General features: G+C 45.5%; 1 protein-coding gene across 1 annotated transcript in view; it reads left to right on the forward strand.

Moving 5' to 3' along the window:
• ralgapa1 (Ral GTPase activating protein catalytic subunit alpha 1) overlaps window positions 1–19,283 on the forward strand; it is a 130,097-nt gene that overhangs the window by 11,852 nt on the left and 98,962 nt on the right. The window contains exons 6-17 of the mRNA XM_056295551.1: window positions 134–311; window positions 3,575–3,690; window positions 4,098–4,236; window positions 5,534–5,742; window positions 6,269–6,592; window positions 7,641–7,817; window positions 8,320–8,391; window positions 10,121–10,269; window positions 10,941–11,064; window positions 11,276–11,422; window positions 13,564–13,654; window positions 14,204–14,368. Of these exons, the coding sequence (XP_056151526.1) occupies window positions 134–311; window positions 3,575–3,690; window positions 4,098–4,236; window positions 5,534–5,742; window positions 6,269–6,592; window positions 7,641–7,817; window positions 8,320–8,391; window positions 10,121–10,269; window positions 10,941–11,064; window positions 11,276–11,422; window positions 13,564–13,654; window positions 14,204–14,368 (1,891 nt within the window). The remainder of the gene's footprint in view (window positions 1–133; window positions 312–3,574; window positions 3,691–4,097; window positions 4,237–5,533; window positions 5,743–6,268; window positions 6,593–7,640; window positions 7,818–8,319; window positions 8,392–10,120; window positions 10,270–10,940; window positions 11,065–11,275; window positions 11,423–13,563; window positions 13,655–14,203; window positions 14,369–19,283) is intronic.

A 19,283-nucleotide genomic window follows, 5' to 3' on the forward strand; every position in this document is an offset into this window, starting at 1 on the left:
CCTTTCACGCCGTGTTAACCTGTCAGTCATTCCATGCTCCCGCCCCCTCCTATTTTGATATTCATGCCGCTCAAGGTTGCTTCTCCCCTGACATCTCCCCTCCCTCTTCTGTCTCCTTTGTCGTGCGCTGAAGATCCGTCGGGAGGGCGTGCGGTTTTTCCTGCTGTGGATGCAGGCACTGCAGAGCAATGCGGAACGGGAGCAGCTCTGCATGTTCGCCTGTTTGATCCCCGGGTTCCCAGCACCCATGTGCCACGGCATGCCACGCACCCTGGACACCCTCATCAACCCTCCACTGAGTCTGACAGAGAGTTAGTGGAACACAAACGCACACACATACATACGTTCAGTGACGCAAACACACATGCACTCATTCACACGGACACGTAGATATGTGCACACAGATGTACACTAACCCACACATACACCACTTAGGTTTTACAACAATGTTTCTCTCTCTCTCTCTCACACACACACACACACACACACACACACACACACACACACACAGGGTCCGAAATTAACACTCGCCACCCGCCAAATGCGAGTAGATTGTCTGATTGGCAAGTAAATCTCAGAAGCCTACCCGCCAAATGGCGAGTAACAAAAAAGTGAAATCCAACCACTTAATCCCCCCCCATCTCTCTCGCTCTCTCCCCCTCTCTCTCCTTAGCAACAGCAATAACAGAAATGAACCAATCGAAGTGCGTTAGAATGTTGCTAGACGCTACTGGCGAGTAACATTACACACACACACACTCGAGAGGAACAACGACAGCACCGTCAATCTCGGTACTGGCCTACTCTATTCTTTTAACTAACGTTAGCGAGCAACACCAGTTACGTGGCGATATTTAGAAGGTGCAAAACCACCATCAAAAAGACAACCATGCCCCGAAGAGGAGGAAGAAGCCGCCATCACCACCAAACCGAAAAAAGAAAGTATAGTGAAAAGTGGAGGTATGGCGATAAAGGAGCTGCGAGAGGCTGGCTGGGGTATAATGCACAGGCCGTGATAATGAGTTGCTCCGTCTGTCGCCAGGATGCCAAACCCGTAGCAATTCATTTGTCATCGGTAACAAGATAATGAAGGTAGAAAACATCAGGGAAGATGAGACCTCCAGATGTCACATTACCTGTATGAATGCCTCTCGGGCTCAATCGGAGCCTCTCCTCGCAACACCCTCCGTAAAAGCGCCAATAGCCATGTCCGAGCAGACCAGCATGAAAATGCAGAACATGTTTAGGACGGTGCATGCCATTGGCAAGAAGGCCAGACCACTCTCCGACTTCGAATCGATGTGCGAGTAAGTGAATTTAGTTGTCATCTCAAAATATCCTTTTACAGCGTAAACAAAGTGCTGGCTGTAGCTAACGCTAGCCAGCTAGCGCTAGTATGGGACACCTAGTTTGCACTAACGTTAGCTGTGTGCTAGCTTCAACACCATGAAACAGGTTAAAACTGATTGATGTGTCCGCGGTGGTGTAGCGGTCTAAGCATCGGTTTTGTGTCGATGCAGTTGCCCACTGGGGACCGGGGTTCGCGCCCCGGTCTCGTCAGATCCGACTATGGCCGGACTCGATGAAGCAGCAATAATTGGCAACGCTGTCTTCGGGAGGGGGGTGGAGTCGCCTTGTGTACGTCACATGAATGCATCTCTGTGTGTGTCGGGGAAAACAGTGGTTCGGCCTGGATTCGCCTTGTCACGAAAGTGGCGAGGCGTCTCCTTCGAGACTGCCGGCCGGGGGGATGCAGTTGGCATGCAGTACGCATGCAGTACAAGGATGGATCGTATTGCATGCCTTTGCCAACTAAAATAGGGATCGATTGGCCACTAAATTGGGAGGAAAAATCAGAAATAAAAACGATTTAAAAAAAAAAACTGATTGGCGATCCAACCTCAACTCAGACACACTCTCGGATCTACTGATGGTGCAGCTGTCATCTCCCGAGATCAGGGAGTATGACCCAACCAGTGCTGTTGATCTGTGGCACCAAGACTCTGTCAGGGGCAGGAGGCCAGACTTCATCAATGGTGCAAAGTGGCTGCTGTAGAGTGAGAAGTAGTCTGGGGCTAGGGATGGGCATGTGGAGCACTCGAGTAGTTATAATAATACTGCAAATAAAACATGAAATTATACTTGTAACATTTTATCTTTTAACAATTGACTAATTTTACATAAAAATATTTTTGCTTCCGATCAGCTCTTGTCACATTTTTAAAAGCTCTTATTCAACACAATACCTTATTCTCTCATTGATATGTACTGAAAACATATGTATGGCACAAAAAAGGCTACTAATTATTTTGGCCGGTAAAAAATATGCTTGGCCGGTAGATTTTTTCATCTCCCAGTCCCCTTGGCCGGTAAGCCAGAAAGTTAATTTCGGACCCTGCACACACATATAGATAGATAGATATACATACACACACATGACTCAGGATATTACAGCTGAGTCATGCCCACCACCAGCCTGATGTTTGTAGTAAGGACACACAATTCCGAAGTAGGACACAATTCACATGGGAATGTTGCATTTCACTACTGATTATGTCAGACACGAGATAAGCCCGCACATGCAGGTGTAATGCTTTCATTCTTTTAGCGGTCACATTTTGCTGGGCTGTTCATAGAAGCAGCCAAGTTTACAGTCTGTGGGCAACATGGCAGATTACATATGCTGAAGACATTATGGGGGAATATAATACAGGGTTTCAGCTTTTTTTTGGGAATTTTCCCCCTTTTTCTCCCCAATTGTATCCAGCCAATTACCCCACTCTTCCGAGCTGTCCCAGTCGCCGCTCCATCCCCTCTGCCGATCCAGGGAGGGCTACAGACTACCACATGCCTCCTCCAATACATGTGGAGTCGCCAGCCACTTCTTTTCACCTGACAGTGAGGAGTTTCACCAGGGGGATGTAGCACATGGGAGGATCACGCTGTTCCCCCCCGGTTACCCCTCCCCCCTGAACAGGCACCCCGACTGACCAGAGGAGGCGCTAGTGCAGCGACCAGGACACATACCCACATCCGGCTTCCCACCCGCAGACACGGCCAATTGTGTCTGTAGAGACGCCCAACCAAGCCGGAGGTAACACGGGGATTCGAACCGCCGACCCCCCTGTCGGTAGGCAACGGAATAGACTGCTACACCACCCGGATGCCCGGCACAAACCTTTGAAAGATGCCCATTTGTTGGGTGGAGTGTGATGTACCTTGGACTGACAGTTTGTCATCTATTTTTGAATTCTGTCTTCAGACATCAGACTACCCCGATTTCTTTGCTACTACATCAGTAGTACCTTATTTTTATACTTTTGGCCATACAAACTAAAGTATAATGGAATAAGTGACAGAGACTGGTTGCTGCTGAAAAGACTGTAGGCCACTTTGTTGACAGAGCAGACTTTTGGAATCCATACAACATTTCTAATACTTTTTACCAAGTTCGTGCGTTAAAGACCGCATACACAAAACAGTCAGGCCACCATGCATGTTTATCTTAGGAAATATTTTCTGCTAATGGTTTTTTTTTAAGTCTTTCTGAAACTTTGCTTTCTTTCCCCTACAGCCCAGGTGACCCCAGAAGAAATCACTCCATTGGTCCCTCCCCAGTCAGGTGACAAGAACCAGGAGGACCTCACCGCCTATTTCCTGGAAGCACTGCTCAAATACATGGTAAACCAGGTATTAGCCCTATCTCCTACTAACACCGCTAATACATCCAAGTACGTGGTCGAAAAAAGATGTTAGTCCAATCCCCGTAATATATTAGTCCAATACTAATACCACTAATGCTTAAAAACACGTGGGAAAATGGATCTTAAAGAGGTCTGTTCCTGACAACATGATGCCTCGCTGACTTTCACACACTGACTTTCTGCTTGCATTGCCCATGCTTGCTTCTGTTTCTGTAAAGCTGATTCTGACACACATACTTCCACCATAAATAGCTGCCTGTTCGTCATTTTCTCAGAAACAATGGCACTCTTCTCCACTCGACTCGACACTGTGTGAAGTGTTCTCTTTATAACAAAAGCGTCTGTGTTTATGTGTGCACATCTCAATGACTGTGCTGTGTTTACATCCACCAGGCCAAGTCTCTGGAGTGGCGTTGTAAAGAGAACCACGAGCGCGGCTTCAACTTCCTCTTCGGTCATTTCAGGAAGTTCTACCTGCCCTACATCTTTCCCAACTTCGCCATGGAAACCAGCCTCTACCAGCCCATACTGGGTCAGTAGAGATGCATCAAAACTTATTAGACTGTTAAACAGGATATACCCGTTGTTTTTAAGAGATATGCTGCTGGCCAGCAACAAAATTTTATCTCTTTTAACACCAGAACGACCGGGATTTCATTCCTACCTAAAACAACCATGGGCAGTCAAAATGACCGCCGGTTTTTAAACTCTATAGTCTGTCAAGATAAATACCTAATTGAGATATTAATGCATTGCATGTGTTTGTATGTCTGTTAGGAAACGAGTGACACCAAAATTAAAATTTTAACAACTATAATACAATTTTAAGCAATTTAAACTTCAGAGATATGTGATCGAACTTGAAAAGCAAAATTGAAAAAGGCAAAATATTACCTGAAAAACAAAACTGAAAATACATATTGCTAGTCTAACAAACATTACAAGGCCTATAAAATGTGAGATAATAATAATAATAATAATAATAATCAGGTGTAAAAAAAAAAGAACTGAAAATAACCATTGAAACCGTCCCAAACAGTTACCAGAACATAAAAACTACTAGAACGACCATGGGTGGACAAAATGACTGCCCATGGTTTTTAAACTCTATAATATTCTGTCAAGATAAATACCCAGTTGAGATATTAATGTATTCCATGTGTTAGTATGTCTGTTAAGAAACGACTGACACCAAAATTAACATTTTAACAACTTAAATACTATATTTCAAACAATTTAAAATCACCGCTGTGCAACACCTGTAAATAATGCAACGCCTCGATGGTAGTCGTGGTGCGTCTGAAGTGGCGGCTGTAACCAGACATGTTGGAAATAATCAGAAATCAAGTTTAGACTATTACTCTGCACTGGAGAACGCTAGTGTGTTTCTAGGACAGAGCAATGAACTTCGCAAAGGAAATGACATGGCCAACACACGTCATAAATAGTGACATGACATGCGAGATGACGCACAAGTTACGCGCGGTCACTTTGACCGGTTGTGGTCGTTTTAGGTAGAGCTTATCATAACTTTTTTTGTGCAATTGATATAAAACTTATTTTAATGCAAATATAGGCAGTTCTAGGAGCATTCAGGGAGCGGCAAGCCTGTATTTTTTTTCACAAAGTTATTAAACTTTGAAAATCCAAAACGATGACCGCCTCGGTCATTTTAGTGTTAACCAAAATTATGTATGATGCACTCATTTTGATAAATTGGTGTGACATAGTGATAATACAATCAGTCCTCGATTATCAAATCATTGCCACTTGGGCTTTCAGATTTGTCATAGACATTACAGTGTGCTGTTAAACCATCCTTCCTCCAGATGTTCCTCCACTGCGTCCCAAGCCGTACTACAGTGTTGTCCGTAGGGAGCCCGACACCAACGAGGCAGTGTACTGCACCAAAGAGAGCTTCCTCCAGGCCAGAGTCATCTTCATCCGCTGGCTGGTCTCTTTCTGGCTGGAGCCACGACCCACCACACATGCACACATCCCTGGAACAGAGGGCGAGAACGTACCTAAGAACATACAGGTGACACACCAACGCACGGGCAACACATGCGGAACAGACGATAAGGGGCAGGAATCATCCAAAAATTGCCGACATGATGTCATGACCCCTGAACTGTTAATCCTGTAAAATTGTAAATATGTTCTACAATATCTCCATCATCTGTGTCTGATCACTTTCATATCTGATCTTTCAGCCTCCACAAACTGCCTTTCTCTTCCACCACCTGTCTGTCTGCCTCTGTATTGCCTGCTTGTATCTTCCATCTGCTTGCATGTCTCTCTTTCTTTGCCTGTTAAAGCAGACAGGTGGCGAGAGAGAGAGAGAGATTTCTGATCTATATATTTGTCTCTAGCTGTCTCTCTATTTGTTTGTCAAGCTGCCAGTCCCGTATTGCTCTCCATCTGAGTTTCTGCCTATCAGCTTGTTTAACTTCATCCTCCTCTGTGTTTGCCTACCTCTGTATACACCTCTCTTCTGTCACTCTGTCATATTATTTGTTTTTCTCTCTTTGTCTCTCTTTAATACCCCCTCCTTCCTCCCCCAGCGGGCAGCAGCCGGTCTGGCAGCGCGCTCAGCGGGCAGCTCGGATGATAGTGGCGGTGGCAGTGGAGGGGGTATCAAGTCAGACAGCCACCTTGACGTGGGTGCGGGCATGTCGGGGCCCGGTGGGAGCGTCCCAGGGGGCCCGGGTGGGGCGTGCGAAGGTGAGCAGAGCCACTCTAACACCTCCACCCTGACTGAGAGGGAGCCCAGTTCCTCCTCACTGTGCTCCATGGATGAGGAGCAGCTAACAGACATGGAGGTGGTGAGAAGAGTGCTGACTAGCACCAGGACTAACGTCAACTTTATCACCGAGATCTTCAGACAGGTGAGAACGTAGCGCTGACACTCATGGACATTTCCTACCACCATGTGTGACTTGCTACACCTAAACAGGCCTGTACCGCTATGAATTAAAGTTGTTTTTCCTCCATCTATCTTAATATATACACACATAGCTCTTTTTCTAGCTGCTACAGCCACTAAGCGCATCACAATTGATACAATTCATGCACAGTTAATCATGGATGTATTACTGGAGTTTAATAGGCAGGGAATTCATTCACTTGAGTATGCCTTGGTTACCTTAAAATTCACGTATGATCTGTCACGGTATTGATTACCTAAGCACTACTTATGTAGGACTTGTAAGACTGGTTATTTTGTGGTTTGTAATAGGACAGAAACATTAGAATATAGGGAATAATGAAAGGATTCAAAATGTAAAGCTTTCTCCCTTGTGACGGCACGGTGGCCCAGTGGTTAGCACTGTTGCCTCACTGCAAGAAGGTCCTGGGTTCGAACCCCAGGCCGTCCCAGGTCCTTTCTGTGTGGAGTTTGCATGTTCTCCCTGTGTCTGCGTGGGTTTCCTCCAGGTTCTCCGGTTTCCTCCCACCATCAAGAAGACATGCATGTTAGGGTTAATACTCCTGCCTGTGCCCCTGAGCAAGGCAGTGGAAGGAAGAACTGGGGTTGGTCCCTGGGTGCTGCAGCTGCCCACTGCTCCTATACAATAGGATGGGTTAAATGCAGAGAACACATTCGTTGTAAAAATACAAGGAAAAAATAAAGCCACTTTTTCTTACATATATATATATATATATATATATACATCTGAAATGCCTTCAAAATATGGTGGGTGCCAGTGTAGGAATTTCTCTTAGGTTCATTAATGAGGTGAGTGAGTGCATTGTAATGTATTACCTGTGTATCAGGACTGAGTCTAGGCACGATGTACCCAATTTACAACTGAAAATACAGTCTTTATTGCAGTAACCTTTTTCTTATATATTAACATCAGTGTACCATCTAAGATTTGATTTACATCATGACAGATTTACTCTTTAATGTGATATTTTTCCATCTGTACTGTGTAGGCCTTTCTCCTCCCCATGTGTGAGGCAGCAGCCATGCGTAAAGTGGTCCGAGTTTACCAGGAGTGGATCTCTATGGAGGACAAGCCCGTGCATATGAAGGAGCCAGAGGAGGGGCCATACCCAATCACAGCAGCCAACAGTATGGACACAGGATCACAGCACGGGGACGAGGAGGAGGTGAGGAGCAAAATGTAATCGATTACACCGTATCAACAGAAAATTGTAATCAGCCATGTAATCCTCCTGATAGCGACCCTACTTATGTAGGTTAGTTTATCTTAGGTTACTATACCTCCAATGTCTACTAACTGCATTTGGTGAGATGAGTTATTCACCAGGACCAGACTGCTATTACGTGGCAATTGTATCGCTGGACTATGTTTGCCCTGTGTGTACCTGGAATATCAGCATCATCTGGTATCTTTTTGAAGAACAACACTTTTGAAATAAAAAAAAATCCACGAAGATCAATAATTGTGATGGGACAGCTGTAAGAAGATGGAAGCTTATGAAGCCCGATCGTAGATCTGGATTGAGATCAATGCATTTTCTATTCTTTTTCATCTCAAGTATTAGCGTTGGTCTAGACTCAAAAAATATTGTGTGTAAAAAGACAAGGTGTGTTTGCATATGCATTTCACAACAAATTCAACTTGTATGTGTGTGTGTGTGTTCTTAGGGGATGGACAAGGTGATTGACAGCGAGTTGCTGGAGTATAGTGTTGCTGCTGGAGTACAAACCACACTACAGGTACGGTCCACGAACACACTCATATGCAGGCACACATTGAAACATTAACCACCATGACTTTTCATCGCTTTTTTAGGGATCCAAGCAGCGACGGCTGTAGAACCCTATTGTTTTTCTTTCTAAGGATTATTATTATTATTATTATTATTGTTGTTGTTGTTGTTGTTGTTTCCGCATCGGCTCCAGTCCCGGCGCTTCTACGTTTTGGGTCATATCTCGGGCTCTGTATGGAATATTTGAGACATTCTGTTTTCCCTCTAATTCCTTAGAAGCTCCCAAATCTTAACGCACCCATTCTCGCCAATTTCTGCCTGCCAAAATTTTCCACCATTTTCAAAAAGCAAAGTGAAAGTAAAATGAACTAGTCTGAGGCTGTTCATCCATTCTCATGAAATTTGGTCTGCGTCATCTCCACACAACGCTGATAAAAAGTTGTTAAAAGAATTTTGATATGTCCTTCCATTTCGAAGTTACATGTCAATCAAAATTTAAGGTGTGGTCCATAGTGATTGTATTGCCTGTATCTAGTGATGTGATTTTCCAAATTTCACAAAACTTATCACGCACAATCGCCACAACATTCTTTGGAAGCATGCCAAATTTTGTAAAAATTTCGTCCATAGGTCTGTGAATGTTCTCATTCATCCAGGTCATGGTTATCCAAAGGAATTGAATCGAGTGCAGCTGGACTTGGTATATATCTGTGAAGACGTTTCGCCTCTCATCCAAGAGGCTTTATCAGTTCGTGCCTTTCTGACTAGACCAAGCTAGTCTGACTGGCTGGTGATGAAACTCCCCATCGCTCACCCAACCGGGTGAGCGATGGGGAGTTGGGACATGTTGGGACGTGTTGCAGTTTTCACAAAGGTCCAACTGGGGTAAAGTGCCGATTGGCTGGATTACCAAAATGGCCGCCAAACAACCAATCAAAATTCAGTAGCTAATATTTGCTAGTGTGCATGGCCAATCTTCATAAAACTTGACAGTCTTATTCTTTGTGGCACATAGAAGCCATGTACCAAATATGAAACAGATCGGACACATGGGGGCGCTACAAGGTTGGTAGGCAACTGCAATACTGCTTGGACCCCGTTAATCACCACTTGTGGCTATATTTTTTTCATTATTATTTTTTTGTATTTTTCTATACCTTTTTATTAGCTAGTGATAGGGGAAGCAGATAGGAAAGAGAGAGAGAGAGAGAGGGAGAGGTAAGACATGCAACAAAGGTTGCGGTTGCGACCATGTTGCCATGTGGGATGGACTAACTATTCAGCCGCGGAGGTGCCCTTACCTCTTATTTTTATTCCTCTTCCTTGTTTTCTTCCTCTCCCTCCACATGTCCTATTTCTCTTTCCTGCTCATCTCTTCTCGTTCTGACTCTTATTCTCTCTTCTGTATTTACATAGAAAAACAAAATATTTGTTTTTGTGTTTTAAGTAAACCGTCTTCTCTTTAAGTAACATTTCAATTCAAAAGAAAAACAAGGCATCAGTCGAACAAGGATGTGACTAAGCTAGACCTGCGAAAGTAAAAAAAACAACTAGAACTAAAGAAAATCAAGTCTAAGAGAAGTAGTCAAGAGTTGGGGGCAATGCAGGTTATTGGTGTGTCTGGGAAGGGAGGTGTGATCTTCTTCCCGTTCCTCCTACTCCTCCCTCTCCACCATCTTCTAAAACATACCCATATCCTATCCTCCCATGTCCTAACTTGGGGTTTTCCCGTCCAGGTGTTTATCACCCACTCCTCCAATGTGTTCCTGTTGGAGCCGGCGAACGATGTCAAGATCCTCCTGGAGGAGCACGTCGACATGTGCAAGCGAGTCCTCAACATCTACCGCAGTCTAGTCATGCATGAGACCATGGACCAGAAAACATGGTGAATATAGGGTGGATGCATGCAAATCAGTGCCATATTACATACTACAAACATCCTTAATGGTTCAGCAGCAACACCAGCGGGTTGTAACCGTGAGTTAAATTTATGGTAACACTATCATGTTGCATATGAAATACATACTTATCTAGTCAGCCATATTGTGCACAAGATCATAAAGCAGACAACGTGGTTAACACTAGCTTAATACACAGCAGTATTATCATGTTTCATGCTTACTACACTGTACCTGAGTTGGCTGCATCATGCACTAGACCATGGACCACAAAAATGGCTACTGCTTGTTAAAGACAGATTATTGTCTACAATGCAATATGATATTTTTTTTATGTTATACCAGTCTGCTTAAGTACAGCTAGCCCTCATCTGAAATGAGATGTGACAAGTCAGCGGACAGACCTGTTGACCTCTGGAAAAACCATCGAGCTGCTGTGTGAAATTGATGACCGAAAATCACATGTAAACAGACTTCACCATCAATACAGCTAGAAAAAACACACAGCGCCTCCTATAGTGTGATCATATGCGAATGCTTAGACGATAATGAGTTCTTATTACCCTCACCTGGAAACCTGGACCTCCATGTGCTTAAAGCTGCTAGAGGATGAAGACGTAGCTGCTCTTAAAAGTGAAGTGTGTGTGTGTGTGTGTAGGGAGCAGATTTTGCTGGTGCTGCTGAGGGTGACTGAGTCGGTGATGAAGAGACCACCCTCCATCATGCCCCAGGGCAAGAAGAGTAACACGCTGTCTGGCAGACTGGCAGGAGCTATTTTTCAGGTATTACTACTACTTTTATCCCTATCAGACAGAAACACCCCTAGAAGGTGGACGAGCTGCAGCTGTATTTCATGTGCTTGAAATAATTTTCTCTGACTACTGACATGTGTTGGCTGGCTGTTGCTAGCAAGGATCTAAGGAAAACCAAGTGGCTATACAACCAGGTTTCTAATAAACCACCGTGTTTTCATTTGAACCTCTCTTGCTCTAGACACTGATAGTAGCCTGGATCAAGGGGAATCTGAATGTCTACATCAGCAGGGAGCTATGGGATGACCTCCTCTCCGTCCTCTCCTATCTCACCTGCTGGGAGGAGCTGGTCACCGAGTGGTCCCTGACCATGGAAACGCTCACCAAGGTGACGGATGCTATTATAATATCTTAAGTTCAGGACCTAAAAAAAAAAGCAGTTGCATAAACTCATATAAGCAAAGCCACCATCTTTCCAAGTACACCAGTAATGTATATGAGCTGAAGAGGAAGTAAACCTTTAATTACACTCTGTGCTGAAAAGGAGTGTTTATTTACCTACAGTGGTAAAACTAGTCATACTGATGATAAATTCGACATGAATTAGATCACAATACTCAACCACTTCCAGGGAGAAATTCTATGCTGACCCTTTCTTCTGGGGTAAAACGCACATTACAATCAATCCCACCCACCGCTGATTTGCCGACACAGTACGAGGGCAGCAAGGACAACCAGACCCATGTGACGTAGCGAACCCGTACTTTCACCAGGTTAGACCAATAAAATATGTGTCGAGCTGAAAGGTGACACACCCGGTGTTGGCCAACTAAACTCTCTTGATAGAGTTGTGAGAGGCTGGGATGAGATGTTCCTACTACAACACTGAAACCTTCAGTCTAACCCACACTGCCATCACCGTCCTCTACACCTACACCCCTTAATGGACACCACCATCACTTAAGAGTACATCTGTCACCATTTTACAGTGCTCTGATTGCAACAATCCCTAATCCTCTGTGAATAGTACGCATGGCCTTTGAAACTCTAGTTAAAGGTCACGCCCATATTTGCATATGAAACGGGTCGTTGGTTTCGGTCGTGAGGCACTGTATTGTACTGTGTTTTTTATAAGGAGTGATAATACCTGCAGTCAGCTTAGACTGAAGATGTCACTTAGTTTAGTGATTAAATGTATCTGTCAATAAATGTTGTATCCAGATGAACTGATTCAACCTTCTGTGAGCAGCAGTATGGTTTCATGCCACGAAAGAGCACCACAGATGTGATGTTTGCTTTGAGAATGTTGATTGAGAAGTATAGAGAAGGTCAGAGGGAGTTACTTTGTGGATTTAGAGAAAGCATATGACAGGGTGCTGAGAGAGAAGGTGTGGTATAGTGTGAGGAAGTCAGGCGTTGCAGAGAAGTACTATGTAGTAGTGGTGCAGGATATGTATGAGGAAAGTGTGACAGTGGTGAGGTGTGCGGTTGGAATGACAGATGGGTTCAAGGCGGAGGTGGGATTACATCAAGGATCGGCTCTGAGCCCTTTCTTGTTTGCAATGGTGATGGACAGGTTGACGGACAAGATCAGGCAGGAGTCTCCGTGGACTGTGATGTTCGCGGATGACATTGTGATCTGTAGTGAGAGTAGGGTGCAGGTTGAGGAAAGCCTGGAGAGGTGGAGGTATGCACTGGAGAGAAGAGGAATGGAAGTCAGTAGGAGCAAGACGGAGTACACATGCTTGAATGAGAGGGAGGACATTAGAGTGGTGAGGATACAAGGACTAGAGGTGGCAAAGGTGGATGAGTTTAATTACTTGGAGTCAACTGTTCAAAGTAACGGGGAGTGCGGAAGAGAGGTGAAGTAGAGAGTGCAGGCAGGGTGGAGTGGGTGGAGAAGAGAGTCAGGAGTGATTTGTGACAGAAGGGTACCAGCAAGAGTTAAAGGGACGGTTTACAAGATGGTTGTGAGACCAGCTATGTTGTATGGTTTGGGGACAGTGGCACTGATGAAAAGACAGGAGGTGGAGCTGGAGGTGGCAGAGTTGAAGATGCTAAGATTTTCATTGGGAGTGACGAAGAAGGACAGGATTAGGAACGAGTATATTCGAGGGACCACTCAGGTTGGACGGTTTGGAGACAAAGCAAGAGAGGCAAGATTGAGATGGTTTGGACATGTGGAGGAGAGGTGCTGGGTATATTGAGAGAAGGATGCTGAATATGGAGCTGCCAGGGAAGAGAAAAAGAGGAAGGCCAAAGAGGAGGTTTATGGATGTGATGACGGAGGACATGCAGGTGACTGGCGTGACAGAGGAAGATGAAGAGGACAGGAAGAAATGGAAACGAATGATCTGCTGTGGTGACCCTTAACGGGAGCAGCCGAAAGTAGTAGTAGATACATGGACACCACCATCGCCGTTCTCTAAATCTACTCCCCTTTTTTAAATGTGAGTAGGAAAAGACAGGCTGCAAAATGAGTGGTTCCTTACTCCTCAACACTGCATGTGTGTCTGTGTTGCGTCTCAGGTGCTGGCCAGGAATCTGTACAGCGTCGATCTGAATGAGCTCCCTCTGGACAAACTCAGTGAACAGAAGCAGAAGAAACACAAAGGAAAAGGTCAGTCGCTCTCAGAAGTCTCCGTATGCACAGAAATTAATACCTGTATGGAAAAAGTCATTGCACGGTTTAAAACAAATATCCTTTGCAGTCATCACAGTTCACAAGGCCTGTTTTTTACATAAAAACCGTCAGTTATTCCTTTTTTTTTTTGTCCTTGTGTGAGAGATGTCTGCAAGTGCTAGAAGCTGCTGTGTGCCGGAGTCAGACGCCTCGTGTGCATAGGCACGCTTGGCCAGTAAAGTTGATTTTGATTCGATTCTGAATTTGAATCGTTTTAAAATTATTCCGCTACCGTGTAACAAGGAACGTAAGTGTTACTTTATCGCCTTATGAAAGGTGCTATAACCTCTGAACACATTTTGAAGTTACTGTGTAGCTCGTAAATAGCTTCGTCATACAGTGTGACAAGCCTCTCCATGCTTCTAACTTATCCCTGCTAATGAAAAGAGGTAAGATTGCATCTCTTACACTCTTTTTGCCCCCTCCCCCATGTGAACTCGCTCTCTGTCCTTTTTTTCCCCCCCTCTGACTCTCCCGCCATACCAGGTATAGGTTCGGAGGGCCAGCGTCAGTGTGTGGACCATTCTTTCTCTCGAGGTTGGAGCAGGGACCAGCCCGGCCAGGCGGCGGCCATGAGACAACGCAGTGCCACCACGGCAGGTTCCCCTGGCATCGAGAAGGCCAGGAGCATAGTGCGCCAAAAGACTGTCGGTCAGTCTCCGTGTCTTTGGACCTCTAGCCTTGTGTGTGTGTGTGTATGTGTGTGTGTGTGGGGGGGGGGCACTAGAAAATACTATAAAAAGGTGTGTATGCTTGCAAAGTTGCAAGGTAAAAAAAAGCCCCTTAAAAATATTGATGTATTCACTCAGATTCTTAGAGATTGATTTATGCGTAGATTGTGATAGAGACTGCCAGTGATTGAACTTGGGAATTAATAAGGTGTCAGTGCGTGTGTGTGTGTGTGTGTGTGTGTGTGCGTGTGTGCATAGGTACGTTCAAAGGGAGGTTTAGAGCAGTGGTTTTCTTTTTTGGGGGGGGGGGATTTTTCCCCCTTTTTTCTCCCCAGCTGTACCTGTCCAATTACCCCACTCCTCCAGGCCATCCTGGTCACTGCTCCACCCCCTCTGCCGATCTGGGGAGGGCTGTAGACTACCACATGCCTCCTCTGATACATGTGACGTCGCCAGCCGCTTCTTTTCCCCTGACGGTGAAGGAGCTTCGCAAGGGGGACGTAGCACGTGGGAGGATCACGCTATTCCCCCCCAGTTCCCCCTCCCTCTCCAACAGGCGCCCCAACTGACCAGAGGAGGCACTAGTGCAGCGACCAGGACACATACCCACTTCCGGCTTCCCACCCGCAGACACAATTGCGTCTGTAGGGATGGCCGACCAGGCCGGTGGTAACACGGGGATTCAAACCGGTGATCTCCGTGTTGTTAGGCTACGGAATAGAACAGACCGCTACGCCACCTGAGCGCCCGGAGCAGTGGTTTTCTATCCGGTTCTCGGGCACTCCTGATATTGCTAGTTTTCTGTTGTACCAGATAGTTAATTGAATTCCCTCATCGTGTCAAACAGTGTTTCCCCTAAGTTCAAAGGTCATCTGTGGAGGGCCTGGTGGGTGTGGGACGATGTAACCGGCAGTGCCAAATGCAAAACCCGGTGCAATCACAACACACCGTCACAGCACAGCTGACACACCAGTGCTTTTTGAAGTGCCCTCTACTAAACGTGACAAAAATATGGCTTTGTCGTGGCATAATAACAAAAGTAGGCTTTTATTACATGTACGTATACAGGCTGTTTTGTTTATAGATTAAAAAAAATCCTGTTCCTGAAGAACTTAAAATAGCCTTGTAGTCTTGCCAGATGAAAATATTCCTCAGCATTGGCCGACAGGATCATTACTCTATTGCCCTGCCAAAAGGCAGAGAAAGGGCACCAAAGTCCCATTTTATGACACAAAATCAACCTACAAAAATTAAAAGCAACTCTGAAGGATGTTCAACTCAAAATCAGCAACAAAGCATATAGAATAGAGACTAAATGTGAGCATAAGGGACATGCTGTTGTGGTGATGTGTTGTCAGTTGAACCTTCTCCAGTGCTTTGTTGTCTCCGCCAGGTGGTAGCCTTAAGGAGATGGTGCGTTTGGTCGTGTGTGTGTGTGTGTGTGTGTGTGTGTGTGTGTGTGTGTGTGTGTGTGTGTGTGTGTGTGTGTGTGTGTGTGTGTGTCCGCAACTAATGTCGCATACTACTGGACCTGTCAGCCTAATAATTTTTGTGCACAGTTATGGCCGTATTATCAAGGACTTCTTGTGGTTGCGGTGATTCAAAACCTTTGAAAAACCTGTTTTGTACTGCAATTGAGCGCTGACTCCTCAGCTGGTTTTTCATCCGAGCACCGGAGAAGGGGAGATAAGCTGGCAGTGCATCAGTATTTTCCCTTCTTCTGGTAGCCGAAAAAAGTGTTGCCAAGTCTGAGCCCTAGAGAAGGGTGAGGTACGCTCGGCGGAGATCTTCACTCTCCTGGGTGCACTCTTCTAGTTTTGGCTGTTTTTTGTAGGAATTTGCGAGCACCAGAAATGGACTCAACACCGAAATTGTTGCTTTACTTTTGCGGTGCGTCACAGCCTGTTGCACCAGGCATAATTTTTGATGCTTTGGCTGCCTTGAACATACTGTGGCGAGGCACCACAGGTGGCGCTACGTAGGGGAGACACTCTCAGGTATCCCAGCCATCTAATCAGGGAGGTTTTAGATTGGGACGGGGGCAATGCAGTTTTTTGCCGATTGAAAACCACTGGTGTAGAGGCAGAAGCGCTATCTGTCACTCCCCAAACTCTTGTGGACACAGCCTCTCCTGCTCTCTCCCTCTTCTTCACCTCCTCTCTCCCTTATTGGTTTTCTCCTAAGACATTATGCTCTATCCTGGCTACTGTTTGATTCCTGCTCCTCCTCTCCTCAGTAGAACATGGATTACACAAACCCTTCAGGAAGGGGGTGGTTTCCTCCTCAGTGTTATTTATTATGGAATACATGACGACATTTTTATTTTCAACGCATAACTTCTACACATTCTGGATGCATCCACATGTATTCTAAACTAATCTGCACAAACAAGGCCGTAGCAGCTGCTACAAGAACCAGACATGCTTCCTCTTTTAATGTAATATTCTCACATTGTCAGACTACACTCCATTTCTGCTATTTCTCATTCCTGTCTATAGGGCACGTCAGAAGGGAAAAGGGAACCTTTTTGTCCGAAAAGGCTTCAGTGCTCCCTAGAATTCAGGAAAACTAGATTTCAGAAAAATATCAGGAACTCCAATGCGTAATTGGTTTCATGTCGGCGGCCTGTCCAGGGTGTCTCCCCCCCCCCCGCCTGCCACCCAATGACTGCTGGGATAGGCTCCAACAGCCCCGCGACCCTGAGAGCAGGATAGGTGGTTTGGATGATGGATGGATGGTTTCAGAGAAGCCGTCCGGTTCGATTACCTCGCCCCCTCAGCTGCTGAAGCCGCTGGCATTTGTCTGGCTGCTGGTGGCAAGTCTCCCATCCAGGATTGTTTCAAAATAAACAAGGCTCTGTGTGTCTGGTAAACCTTTGTGCGAATGGAGATATGGGCTGTGACTGGGATGGTGATGGGGGAATAAATGAATACGCCATCGCCTGGAACACAGGGACCACAGGAATCCGAAACGTGTACGGTTGGTTGAGACTAGCGGTAGCATTGTCTGTCATCCTTGGAAAGGTTAGCCAAGCTGTCGCTATCCTCTCACGTTCACTGTTTCTCCTCCGGTTTTAACCCAGTGTCTCACTCTTCCTTCCCTTTCCCCACCTCTGCTCTCTCCCCTCAACCCTCTTCCTCTGCCCCCGTACCTCCTCCACCCTCTCCACCCGATGTACTTTCTTCCCCCCCCCTTTTCCAACCGCATCCCTCTCACTCAACCTCTCTGTCATCGATGTTTTTCTCCGTCCCTTCTTGGCCCCTTTCATTTCAATCCTTCTATTGAACGTGATACATTTTTATTTCCCCCTCACCCTCACTTTCCTCTCCTTCCCCAAAACCCTATACCTCCCTGTTTTCACTTCGCACCTCCACCTCCTTTTCCTTCATTCCGTCATTTGTTACCTGTGGTCATCTTCCTCTCTTTTTCTCTGTTTCCCTCTTATTCTCTTCTTTTATCTTTCACCCTTATTGCTCTCTACCCCCCCCCCCCAGCGCTGCGTAGCTGTTCTACGGGGGACTCTCTGCTGTCCTCAGCCTTTATCCGCAGTGCTAAGAGTGCTCCTGCTCTGGCTCCGCCTCTTCCTGTTCTCCTGCACCACCACCACCACCACCCCTTACTACCCCCCCTAGCTGACCAGTTGGCAGGTACACAGTCTGCACTACCTGTCTGCCTGCCTGCCTGCCTGTCTGCCTGCAAACTCACCTGTGTTGTCTTTGAATCTGTCTGTCTGCGTGGTCTTTATCTGCCTGTCCGTTTCCCCGCCTGTCGTTGCATCCCTTGCAGACTACGTTTACCCCACCTGTCTGTCATTTGAACCTCACCCGTCTGTCTCTGTTAAACCGTACCCGTCTTGTGTACTGGTCCTCCTGTCTGTCTACCTTTGGCTGCCGGTACAAAGTGAATTTGCCTGTCTCGTTGTTGGTATGCTTCCGTTTGTCTGTCTGTTCCTCTGACATTTTTCCTGCCCGCCCACGTGCCCATCTTGTCCGTTTTGCAATTTCCTTTCTGTCATCCAGTTTCCTTGACATGAATACCTGTCTGCCCGCTTGCACACCTGTCTGTCTGTCTGGTGGTTCAGTAGCATTGTCTATTTGTCTGCCTTCTTACGCTTCCATCTGCCTGCGGGGTGACCAGTCTGCTTGCTAAGCATGCTCGCCTGCGTCGATACCCATCTTCCCCTCTGCCATTTCTCCTTTCTCAGCGTCTTGCTTGTCGTCCTTCGCTGTCGCTCAAGTCTGGGTGATGGGGTTCGACTGGGCACAGCTATGATTTCACCTTGCTTCATAGTCTGCACTCAGTCACATTAGTTATTTTTGTTATTATACTGACTCACTTGTTTCATTTTATTTGTCTGTGTATCCTGCATGATAATAAGTTATACAATATAGAAACATCCCACTTGTCCATCTCTGAGTCTACCTGTTGGTGTTTTGAAAATGGTTTTAGTGCCCAGGGTTGGGCAATAATATTATCATTTATTCAACTTTCAGTGTTATTTTCTTGGGATGAAATTTGGATATTGTCATATGACACACAATTTTGTAAAATTTTGTGATGATAACAAGAATTTATTGCCTAAAATATCTGGCAAAATTAGGTCTGAAATATCTGAGGGGGGGTATTATTTGAAAACTAATGTTGGTTTGAGGTTACACTTTACATTACAAAACAGTTCAATGGGATGAACCTCAGTTATATTCTTAAATATGATATTTTTGCATGTATAAGCAGGTGTGGTGATATATATATATATATATATATATATATATATATATATATATATATATATATATATAGCGATACTGTAAAAACCTAACATTTTCCATATCGCCCAGCACAAGGTTGCACCGTTTTATGCTCTAATGATAGTGGCAATATCGCGGTCTAAACTA

This window comes from Lampris incognitus, chromosome 16, assembly GCF_029633865.1.
Source record: "Lampris incognitus isolate fLamInc1 chromosome 16, fLamInc1.hap2, whole genome shotgun sequence".
Classification (NCBI taxonomy): Eukaryota; Metazoa; Chordata; class Actinopteri; order Lampriformes; family Lampridae; genus Lampris; species Lampris incognitus.